Source organism: Panthera onca, chromosome E1, assembly GCF_046562875.1.
Source record: "Panthera onca isolate mPanOnc1 chromosome E1, mPanOnc1 haplotype 2, whole genome shotgun sequence".
Classification (NCBI taxonomy): Eukaryota; Metazoa; Chordata; class Mammalia; order Carnivora; family Felidae; genus Panthera; species Panthera onca.
In genome coordinates, this window is record NC_138352.1 from 22340280 (window position 1) to 22352670 (window position 12391).

Sequence of the window (12391 nt, forward strand, 5' to 3'; positions counted from 1 at the left end):
GTCCCCACTTGTGCACACTCGCTCTCTCTCAAACGAAAATAGTTTAAAAATTAATTAGGAGCGCCTGGGTGGCTCAGTCGGTTGAGCGTCTGACTTCGGCTCAGGTCATGATCTCGCGGTCCGTGAGTTCGAGCCCCGCGTCGGGCTCTGTGCTGACAGCTCGGAGCCTGGAGCCTGCTTCTGATTCTGTGTCTCCCTCTCTCTCTGCCCCTCCCCAGCTGGTACTCTGTCTCTCTCTCTCTCTCTCTCTCTCAAACATAAATAAAACACTAAAAATTTAGTAAAATAAATAAAAAATTAAAAGTGACAGTATGCAGCAGTGAGGGCACAAGAAAACAGACATTCTCTCTGTTGGTGGACCCTTACCTTCCAGAACAACAGCTGCTAAAATTTAAAATGTTCACATTTTTTTTTACCCAGAATTCTGTGTCTAGGCATTCAACCAGTGGAAAGACTCCAAAGTACACAGATTTCATGGTATGTTTGTTTATTACAGGATTGACCGCAGTCGTACAAATGATAAGCAGCCCAGATATCCATCCCAAACAGCAAAATAATATCTACTATATACTATTTATTATATATGTAACAGTATATATACAGCTACAAAAAATAAGGCAAGTCCATATATAGTAACAAGATAGCGTGTGCATGATTTATTATAAGACGAAAAGCAAGTATGACAGGACTCCCTTGGTGATAGATGGAAAGAAAGGAGGGAGCGAGGAGTGAAGACAGGACAGACAGACAAAACTGATGCGTGGGGGGATAATGGATGGATGGTTATATGCATCAAGGACATCTGCAGGAATCATAAAGTAACAGTTAACAGTGATCCCCCCCCCCCTTGAGGGAAGAATTGTGAGAGGGTTTTGTTTGTAATGAATATCTGTAATGCTTAGATTTTTATGGGAAACAGATTGCTCAAAAAGGACAACAAAAAGGCAGAGACGTTCCCTTTGGAAACAATCAGACCCCATCCCTTGCAACCCTCTCCTCCCATGGAGGGGCCCGCGGGCTTCTCCGTGTCTGTGCACCTGCTCCCTTCCCTAGCAATCCTGCTCGTCCTCAGGCCTGGCCTCCAGATCCTGCTCGGACGGATCAGGACACGGGAGAAGTCTCTTTCTCTGTGTCCGGTGTATTTTGGGGACAGCGCCTCCAGCCTATCTTTTCATCTCTTTGTGCGTGATGTCCGATATAGGGCTGTTTCTTCAAGTTCAGCCCCGGCGATAGAAATAGGATATAATTTTAGCCATTTGTCTTCTACCCCTGGCAACAGCTCTCAGGTACCGGTAAAATTCCGTTCTGATTTTTGCTGTGACAGCACCAGAGACCCCTTTGTGACAGGGAGATAAAGTTTTACTTTCCCTTTTCAGACATCAGCTCTTTTCCTAGAGAATGTATTGTGTGCTAACAATACAAGGCAGAGTGAATATTAATAACCCTTTCTGTAGGTCTGTATAGCTTTCAGATGCTGCCACATGCATCAGTTCACTCAATTTGATCTCTGCATCAGCCCCTGGGAGTTGGGGGGGGGGGGGCGGGGGGGAGGTGGAGAAAGACGCTCTTGGAAATTTTTATAGATAAAAAGATGGAGACCTAGATGGCTTGCTTGCACTCGCGTGGGTAATGCGTAACGGAACGGTATTAACTCAGCCGAGGCTCTTTGCTTGTAAGCAACAGAGACTAATTTTGCTGAAATGGGCAAGAAATAGCCCACTCTGTCAAAAGGAACTGACCGAAGGAAGGACAGATATCCCAGTGGCTCTGGGGTCCTTACAGGGCACTTCTGTCAGTAGTTCCAGCCACTTTCTGCCCCTGAATCTTGGGCCAGAGATTCAAATTTTTGTGCTCCTGGGAGTGATAATCTGGTTGGCCTACTTAGATCATGGGAGGATCGGGCTCTGTGACTGTACCCCAAAACAGTGGGGAGGAGGGGATTTCCCAGGTGGAGATGGGGACCTGTTACAGAAGAGGGGGGGACAATGGGCAGAACAGTGTGCCAGGAGCCCGGCTCTCTGGCCCCCTCCCTCCCTCTCCGCTGGCCACATGTTCTATTATGTCTGTACTTGTTCCGTTTTTCTTTCTCTGCTGACAGACCTCCTGGGCTTATTCATTTACTTCAAAATGGCAGACTCAGCCTCCCAGCGCTTGCCCCCAGACAACCCAGGATCTGAGCGCTTCATTTCCAACTTTCCGGGAGAGACACCCTGGCTCCCGTGGTCTAATTAGCTGATGGCTTGTGTGGCCAAGGGAAGCGTGGGGCTGGGGAGGAGGTTCACGTGTTGCATGGGGATGCTTCTTCCAGGACCCAAGGACAGAAACATGCAGGGCGGCCTCATGGAAACTCTGAAGGGAGTAGACAGTGCGAGAGTAGGGCGGGGGGTGGCTGACGGGCGTCCTGACCGCCGTATCGCAGGGGAATGGAGTCCTGGAGAGTTGGAGCCCCTTCTTCACCCTGTGTTTCCTGTTACGGGCCAGGTCAAGGTCCTCCTGGAAGAAATACTGGAGCGAGTGACAGACGAGTTCAACATGCCAGAGCTGATGGCCAGAGTGGAGGAGCACAGCCCCTACATCGTCGTGGCCTTCCAGGAGTGTGAGCGGATGAACATCCTCACCGGAGAGATCCAGCGCTCGCTGAGGGAGCTGGACCTCGGCTTGAAGGTACGGTGGGTGAGGTCTTGGTGGGAAGGGGCACCGCCGGAGGACACGGCCGGACCCCCCGGGGGAGAGGGGGCTCCCGCGGACTGGGGCGCTGGAGAGCCATCCTAGAGCGATCTGAGTGCCCGGGGAGGTGTGGCTTCCAGACGCCAGGGTCTGGCTGGGCTGCAGGGAGGTCAAGACGCAAGGCTCCGAAAGCATGAAGCTGCGAGGGTGGAATGAGCCGGGCTGGCTCGGAGCCCCCCCGGGAGACCACACTCCGAGGAGCAAGAAGAGGGTCTCCCCAGCCCGGTGCCTTCTACTGACGTAGGATAAGTTGCTTCCATGGGGGTCAAAGTAGCGCTGGATAGAAGTACAGGTTCTGGGGGCGCCTGGGCAGCTCTGTTGGCTGAGCGTCCAACTCCTGACCTCAGCTCAGTGTGTGAGTTCGAGCCCCGCGTCAGGCCCTGCTTGGATTCTCTCTCTCTAAATAAATCAATGTAAAAAAAAAAAAAAAAAAAACAGGTTCTAGAACTAGACTGTCCTGGGGTCGCCTCCCAGCCCCTGTGCTTCTTTGCCGTGTGGCCCTAGCGAAGTGACTTACATCTCACTGTGTCTCAGCTTCTTCGCCCGTAGAACAGGCGTAATGGTCCTGCTTCATAAGGCTTTGGGGAAGGACTAAGTAAGCTGATCCACATAGAATGTTTAGAACCATCCCTGGCGTGTACTAAGTCCCCCCAGAGTATCAGCTGATGACTATTATGGCCCCATCGGGGGAAAGGGGAGAATTTTCACCTTTGACAACGTCAAGGTTGGATTGAGAGATCCTTCCTACCTCTTGAGCAACGAAAGAGTCTACTGTTTCTGCCCCCAGTGACTCAAACAAGTTTACGTACCAGCAGAGAACTGTTCAGGGGCCTGGCGTGGACCCCGACGGACCGTGCACCTCGATGACAGCTGAATGGGAGGGCAGGCTGCCGTTCAGGAGCTGAGGAAGGGGACTGCGGTCCGTTTACACTGGCACTTTCAGACGGAAGAGAAGCTGGCAGCGAATGCTCGGCCGGGCCCGGAGGTCCACAGTGTGACCCGTGGCCTGGGGCGCAGCTCTTGGAGCCACACAGCCACGGTTACAACAGCCGTGCATCCTGTCACAAAGAGTCACATAGAAACTATGAGACAGCCTGCAAAATCTACGTTAGTGGGTTTTTTTTTTTTTATCTGTTCATTTCCTTCTCCCCACCCCTGCCTGCCGGTTTAGATGGAGGGAAACAAGGAGAAAGGACAGAAAGGCGTGTCGAAGACCGTATTTGGTCACGTTTCCAAATTACGTGCCAGCTTGTGATCAAATGAAACACAGAGTTTCATAGAACGGTCTCGAATGTGAGCAAGGCCTTTGCCTGTCACATTACGCAGGCCCGTGACTGTGGTACACAGGTCTCTCTTGGTAATTACCTCCAGGAGCTTTGCTGTAGCCTTAGCTTATCAAATCTGTGCAATTTGTGCAGTGCACTTACCCATCCATCTTCCAATTCATTCAGTCGTGTTTCTTCCAAGAGCCGTGACTGGGGTTGGGTGAATCCCCGAGTGCGCCTGCGGGCAGAGGAAGGGGTGGGTGAAGACGTTTCTGCTTGCCTTCCCCAGTCTGGTTCAAGCACAGCTGACCAATGAGCGCCCTGGACAGGTCTCAGCACTCCATGCCGGTGGGTGTAGGGAGACGGAAAGGGGGGCCTTCCTCTCCACAAGGAGCACACAGGCAGATCCCAACACAAGATGCACAGAGAGCCGTGGGAGGAGGGAAGGCCCCAGAGGAGAAGTGGCTGGAGGGGGCAGGGGAGAAACCGGTGGGGACAAGGAGAAGAATCTTCCACCGGTTCCAAAAGAGGAACCCTAGCCCTGCTCTAGGAGCTACCTGCTTTGGCCGGAGCAGAGGGTCCACACAGGCGAGTAAGTGGGGCATGGTGACTTTCAGAAGGCGGTGACAGAACACTGACCCACAAGCAGTCAGGACAGCTGTGCATTTGTGGCCTTTTCCTCCTGGTCCCTCTGTGAGCTGGAGAACACTTTTTTTTATTTTTTTAAGTTTATTTATTTTGAGAGAGAGAACGGGAGAAGGGCAGAGAGAAAGAGGGAGAGAGAGAATCCCAAGCAGGCTCCACACGGTCAGTGCAGAGCCCTGTGCGGGGCTCGAACCCACGAACCATGAGATCACAACCTGAGCCAAAGTCAAGAGTCAGACACTCAACCGACTGAGCCACCCAGGCGCCCGAGAGCAGACCCTCTAAAACGCTGTCCTCTAAACCCAGTCTCATTAGGACAGGCCCCCAGACTGGCCTGGTCGCCTGTATCTTCAAGCAGCAGCCAGGTGATCCTTGGGATGAGCCGCCTGTGAAGCACAGTGTTAAGACAAGTAGGTAGAGGGGCGCCTGGGTGGCGCAGTCGGTTAAGCGTCCGACTTCAGCCAGGTCACGATCTCGCGGTCCGTGAGTTTGAGCCCCGCGTCAGGCTCTGGGCTGATGGCTCGGAGCCTGGAGCCTGTTTCCGATTCTGTGTCTCCCTCTCTCTCTGCCCCTCCCCCGTTCATGCTCTGTCTCTCTCTGTCCCAAAAATAAATAAAAAACGTTGAAAAAAAAAAAAAATTTAAAAAAAAAATAAAAAAAAAAAAAAGACAAGTAGGTAGAAGAAGAAGGTGGTGAGATCAGGGGGCGAGGGGATGGCGACAGAGTTCAGAAAGGGGAGCGACCTGATGGCCCAGGGGAGGGGCTGGCCAGGGAGGGGCAGGGGAGGGCCTCACCACACAGTGTGCATCTGCTCAGCTCCTGGCTTCCCACCAGGACGCTGCTGGGACAGCAAGACGGGCTCTGTAGACCGGCTCACCTGGCAGGAGATTCTGAGGTTCCCCTTCTTGCCGTCCCCTTCTCTGGGACACAGTCACTTTAAAGTCCTGGGAGTGGTTCAGGAGGACAGAGGGCCACTCACGCTACCCAGCACACCCGACAGGCTCAGACTGGGCCCCAAAGTTAGGAGAGGTGTAACGTTTTAAATCATTAAGTCAATACTCATAGCATTTATGGTAGAGAAACTTGTAATCGTTCACAACTGGCTGGATGGGAAGCCGGAAGGCTACCCAAAAAGTATCAGCTGAACTGAGAGGCACAGTACGCTAAGCCCGAGGAGCGGAGGGGCTCAAAGCGCAGAAGAGGTGGAGGAAGGTAGGGGAGCCGCCTACGGGACGTCAGTTTGCCACAGCCACGTTCCCAGAGAGAGGAACTGTCTTGGGGAGTCACCACAGTAAGACATCTGGCTCCTTGGGGCGCCTGGGAGGCTCACAGTTCGTGAGCTCGAGCCCAGCATCAAGCTCCATGCTGCTTGGGATTCTCTCTCTTTCTTTCCCTCTGTCCCTGCTCCTCGCTCTCAAAACAAATGAACTTGGAGGGAGAAAAAAGACCTCTGCCTTGTAGCCATAACACAATGAAGAATTAGGTCCTGCGAGTACTCCAAGCTGATTGGTCAAAGGTACCGACTCCCACTAACCGAACGCACAAAAGTCTGATGTACAAAACTCCCAAAGGCCAGTTTCTTTCTTTACAGTAACAGCTAGGTATAGCTTTCAAAGAGCCATGTACGGATGGCAGTGGGCCCAGGAAATCCTCTGCCTGGGTAGAAAAATTACATGAGAAGCTAAATTCCTAGATCTGTACTGTCTACAGTAGCAAGCAATGACAGGGTAGCACTTAAAATGTGACTGGTCCAAATTGAGATGTTCTGTTAAGCAGAAATGAAACACCGTATTTAGGAAAGAGGCTGGGAAGCTTGCCTCACCCACAGATACAACTAGGTGACACTCACATGTGTGTAAATAACCCAGAAAATGGCCCGAAGACTGGCAGAACAACCTCTACAGCTGAAAGTAAAGAGGCCACATCAAAGAGGGTGGGAAGGGGGAGAAACAGACTGTCACACTGGGGAGCACTCACAGCGGGGACAAACCCCCGCAACATCTGGCTTTGAAAACCGGAGGGGCCAACTTACATGAGTTCTTACAACCGCAAAAGTGGTTCTAGGAGGGAAGTTTAAAGCAATACAGGCCTATCTGAAGAAGCAAGAACAATCTCAACCTAACCTTCCACCTAAAGGAGCTAGAAAAAGAAGAACAAACTATAGAAGCAAGGAAATAATAAAGATTAGAGCAGAAATAAACAAAATAGAAACTTTAAAAAAATAACAATAGAACAGTTCAGTGAAAACAGGAGCTGGTTCTTTGAAAAGATCAACAAAATTGATAACATTTTAGCCAGACTCATTTAAAAAAGAGAGAGAAAGCTAGAGGACGAAAACGAGATCATAAAGAGGAGAGGGCCTCCTGGGTGGCTCAGTCAGTTAAGCATCTGACTCTTGATCTCAGCTCAGGTCTTGACCTCAGGGTTGTGAGTTCAAGCCCTATGTTGGGCTCCATGGTGGGTGTGTAGCCTACTTCAAAAATGCAAAAGGAGAAATAAAAACTGACAGCTCAGAAATAAAAAGGATTATTAGAGAGTATTATGAAAAACTATATGCCAACAAATTGGACAACCTAGAAGTAATGGATAAATTCCTAAGAGCATATAACCTCCCAAAACTGAATCAGGAAGAAATAGAAAATTTAAACAGACCGATTATCAGCAATGAAATTGAATCAGCAATCAAAAACCTCCCAGAAAAACAAAAGCCCAGGACCAGATGGCTTCACAGGTGAATCTACCAAACATTAAAAGAAGAGTTAATATCTATTCTTCTCAAACTATTTCAAAAAATAGAAGAGGGAGGAAGATTTCCAAATTCACTCTATGAGGCCAGCATTCCCCTGATACCAAAACCAGATAAAGACATCACATAAAGAGAACTATCAGCCAATATCTTTGAGGAACAGAGATGTGCAAAACTTAACAAAATATTAGAAAACTCAATCCAACAATATATTAAATACATCATTCACTGCAATCAAGTGGAATTTAATCCTGAAATGCAGGAGTGGTTCAATATTCACAAATCAATGAACATGACACTTCACATAAATAAGAGAAAGGATAAAAACCACATAATCCTTTCAATAGATGCAGAAAAAGCACCTGATAAAGTACAACCTCCATTCATGACTGAAAAAACAAAAAACAAAAAACAAAAAACCTCCACAAAGTAGGGTTACAGGAAACCTACTTCAACATAATAAAGGCCATGTATGAAAACATCATAGCTAACATCATCCTCAATGCTGAGAATTTGACAGCTTTCCCCCTAGAGTCAGGAACAAGAGAAAAATGGTCACTGTTCCCACTTTTATTGAATATAGTACTGAAAGTCCTAGCCACAGCAATCAGACAAGAAAAAAATTTTAAGGCATCCAGACTGATAAAGAAGAAGTAAAATTTTATTTTTTTTTTTATTTTTTTTTTTAACGTTTATTTATTTTTGAGACAGAGACAAAGCATGAACAGGGGAGGGTCAGAGAGAGGGAGACACAGAATCTGAAACAGGCTCCAGGCTCTGAGCTGTCAGCACAGCCTGACGCGGGGCTTGAACTCACAGACCGAGAGATCATGACCTGAGCCGAAGTCGGCCGCTTAACTGACTGAGCCACCCAGGCGCCCCAGTAAAATTTTCAATATTTGCAGATAATATGATACTATAGATAGAAAACACTAAAGGGGCACCTGGATGGCTCAGTTGGTAGAGCGTGCAACTCTTGACCTCAAGATCATGAGTTCAAGCCCCATGTTGGGTGTGGAGCTTACTTAAAGATTAAAAAAAAAAAAAACAGGGGTGCTTGGGTAGCTCAGACAGTTCAGCGTCTGATTCTTGGTTTTGGGTCAGGTCATGATCTCACGGTTGGTGAGTTCAAGCCCTGCATCAGGCTCTGTGCCAAGCCTGCTTAGGATTTTGTCTCCCTCTCTCTGCCCCTCCCTTGCTTGCTATCTACCTCTCTCGCTCAAAAATAAATAAACAAGCATTTGAAAAACAAAAATCCAAAAAAAAAAAAAAGAAAGAAAGAAAGAAAACCTTAAAGACTTCACCAAAAAATTACTAGAACTGATAAATGATTTCAGTAAAGTTGCAGGATACAAAACCAATGCACAGAAATCTGTTGCATTTCTGTACACTAATAATGAAGCAACAGAAAGAGAAATTGAGAAAACAATCCCATTTACAAGTGCATCAAAAATAACAAGATACCTAGGAATAAACTTAGCCAAAGAGGTGAAAGACCGGTCATCTACAAACTATACAACATTTATGGAAGAAATCGAAGATGACACAAATGAAAAGACATTTCACGCTCACTGACTGGAAGAACAAACATTGTTAATGTGTCCGTCCTATCCAAAGCAATCTACAGATTTAATGCAATCTCTATCAAAATACAACAGCATTTTTCACAGAACTAGAACAAACAATCCTAAAGTTTGTATGGAACCACAAGAAAATGGGAAACAAAGCTGGGGGTATCACAATTCCAGACTTCAAGTTATATTACAAAACTGTAGAAATCAAAACAGTACTGGCACAAACACAGACACATACAGTAATAGAACAGAATAAAGCCCAGACATAAACCCATGATTATACAGTCAACTAATCTTCAACAAAAGAGGCAAGAATATGCAATGGGGAAAAAAAATCTCTTCAACAAATGGTGATGGGAAAACTGGACAGTTACAAAAGAATGAAACTAGACACTTTCTAATGCCATACACGAAAATAAACTCAAAATGGATTAAGGACTTAAATGTGAGACCTGAAACCATAAAAATCCCAGAAGAGAACACAGGCAGGAACTTCTCTGACATCAGCCATAACAACAGCTTTCTGGATAAGTCTCAGAGGTGAGGGAAACACAAGTAAAAATAAACTATTGCAACTTCATGAAAAAAAGCTTCTGCACAGCGGAGGAAACAATCAACAAAACTAAAAGACATCCCACTGAAAGGAAGAAGATATTTGCAAATGACATATCTGATAAAGGGTTAGTGTCCAAAATATATAAAGAACTTTTACAATCAACACTTAATCCAAATTAAAAATGGGCAGGTGCCTGGGTGGCTCAGTCAGTTAAGGTTAAATACCCAACTCAATTTCGGCTCAGGTCATGATCTTGCAGTTTATGGGGTAGAGCCCCATGTTGGGCTCTGTACTGTCAGCATGAAACCTACTTGGGATTCTCTCTCTCCCTCCTCCAATCACACGTGCACATTCTCTCTCTCGTTCTCTCTCTCAAATATAAATAAAACCTCAAAAAAATTGGCCAGAAGACATAAACAGACATTTCTCCACAAAAGACACACAGATGGCCAAAAGACATATGAAAAGATGCTCAACATCACTTACCATCAGAGAAATGCAAATCAAACCACAATGAGATATCACCTCCTATCTACCAGAATGGCTAAAATTCAAAACACAAGAAACAAGTGTTGGCGAGGACATGGAGAAAAAGGAACCCTTGCGTACTGCTGGCGGGAATGCAAATTGGTGCAGCCACTGTGGAAAGCAGTGTGGGGGTTCCTCAAGAAGTTCAAACCAGAATTACCCTATGACCCAGTCATCTCACTACTCGGTATTTAGCCAAAGAATATGAGAGCACTCATTTGAAAAGATATGTGCTCCCCTATGTTTATTGCAGCACTATTTACAACAGCCAATTGATGGACCAACCCAAGTGTCCATTGACAGACGAGTGGATAAAGAGGATGTAGTGTGTGTGTGTGTGTGTGTGTGTGTGTGTGTACATACATATATACACAATGGAATATTGCTCAGCCATAAAAAAGAATAAAATCTTGCCGTTTGCAACAACATGGATGATCTAGGGAGTATAATGCTAAGTGAAATAAATCAGAGAAAGACAAATACCATATGATTTCACTCATATGTGATATTTAAGGAACAAAGAAAAAAGAAACCAACGAAAGGAAAGACCCTTAACTATAGAGAACACACTGATGGTCACCAGAGGGAAGGGGGTGGGGGGATGGGGTCACTCTAAAGTGATGGGGATAAGAGAACATTTATCAAGATGAGCACTGAGTAATGTACAGAATTGTTGAGTCACTATGTTGGACACCAGAGACTAACATAACACTGTGCATTAACTACACTGGAATGAAAATAAAAGGAAAAATTTTCCATGAAAAAGTAAAAATAAATAAATACCATATTTCAACGATATAAGACAAAAAGCATATAAAATATCCTATTAATCTGTATATTAACTACATATTAAAATATTTGACATTTTACATATATTGAGTTAAATGAACTATATTATGAAAATTGAGTTCATCTGAGTCTTTTTAACTTTTTTTGTGTGGCTGTGAGAAAATTTAAAATTACACCGCCCACATTTGCGGCTTGCGTGATACTGCGTTTGGGCGGTGCCCTCTCTGGTGGGGCCGTGACCAGCCTAGACGCTGGGTAGGGCTAGGAATTGTTTCTGATTATTCAAATGTTTTTTTAAACATAGATTTTTTTTAAGTTAATTTATTTATTGTGTGAGAGAGCAAGCAGGGGAAGGGCAGAGAGAGAGAGAAGCCCAAACAGGCTCCGCACTGTCAGCGCACAGAGCCCGATGCGGGGCTCGAACTCACCAACTGTGAGATCACGACCTGAACCGAAATCAAGAGTCAGAAGCTCAACCGACTGAGCCACCCAGGCGTCCCTGATTATTCAAATGTGTGAGGACGTCAGACTTTTTTCCCTAGGCTTTCGGTGACTAATGGACAAGACCTGTTTCTAAATACGTGAACGATGCTCACACTGAAGTCCACCTTGCTGACTTGGACAGCTACTCGGTTCTTTGTGCCACTGTGTGCTGACTGCGTGTGCAGGTCTGACGGGGGGCCTTGCTTTGGCCCTTCAACGACTTCCGGTCACCACTCACCGGGCAGCCGATGTGGCCCGCGTGCCTCCGGTCTTCCATCAGAAGGCCCAGCTAGACGGGCTGCTGTCTCCCTCAGTCGGGAAGCCAGATGGGAAGGGACGCAGGCCCATATCGCTCCTGCTTCCCACCCCCCGCCCCCCGCCCATCTCCTCACCTCCTGTGTTTCATACAAATGAAAGCTGGTTGCAGAGACCACTTTCCTAGGGAAGGAAAAGCAGACAGGAACGGGCCACCAGGACAGGGTGCATCCTGTAGCCCCTCGAGAAGGAGTCCGTGTTTTCTCTGTAAGCTGTCTTCTTATTGACTCTTGACCTGTTAGCAAGTGAGTACAGATATCAATCAGGGTCACACAGGGTGCAGGCGGGAGGAACTTGAGGAAATTGGGCTTGAACAAATGTAAAAAAAGGTTTCCGTATGACAGTATAGCTTGAGTCCTTAAGAAGGGCCCACTTACCCAGAGCTTGACCACAGAAATTCGCTGTCTGACTCACCCCAGCCTCCACCAAGCTGTCAACACCTTAGGAAACTGATGTTTTCTTTTTCTTTTAAAAAAATTGTGTTTAATGTCTATTTATTTTTGAGAGAGAGAGGTCACAGGGGAAGGGCAGAGTGGAAGACACAGAATCCAAAGCAGGCTCCAGGCTCCGAGCTGTCAGCACACAGCCTGACGTGGGGCTCAAACTCACAAACCATAACATCATAACCTGAGCCGAAATCAGACACTTAACCGGCTGAGCCACCCAGGTGCCCTGGAAACTGATGTTTTCTCAACAGCTTTCCAGACATGCTATCCTAGATTATATATTTCCTCTTCTCCTAAGAAAAGGACACAAGTTACAT

General features: G+C 46.8%; 1 protein-coding gene across 1 annotated transcript in view; it reads left to right on the forward strand.

Annotated features, from left to right (window-relative positions):
- Positions 1 to 12391, forward strand: part of DNAH9 (dynein axonemal heavy chain 9) — a 329272-nt gene that overhangs the window by 303678 nt on the left and 13203 nt on the right. The window contains exon 67 of the mRNA XM_078437738.2: positions 2482 to 2664. Coding sequence (XP_078293864.2) covers positions 2482 to 2664 — 183 coding nt within the window. The remainder of the gene's footprint in view (positions 1 to 2481; positions 2665 to 12391) is intronic.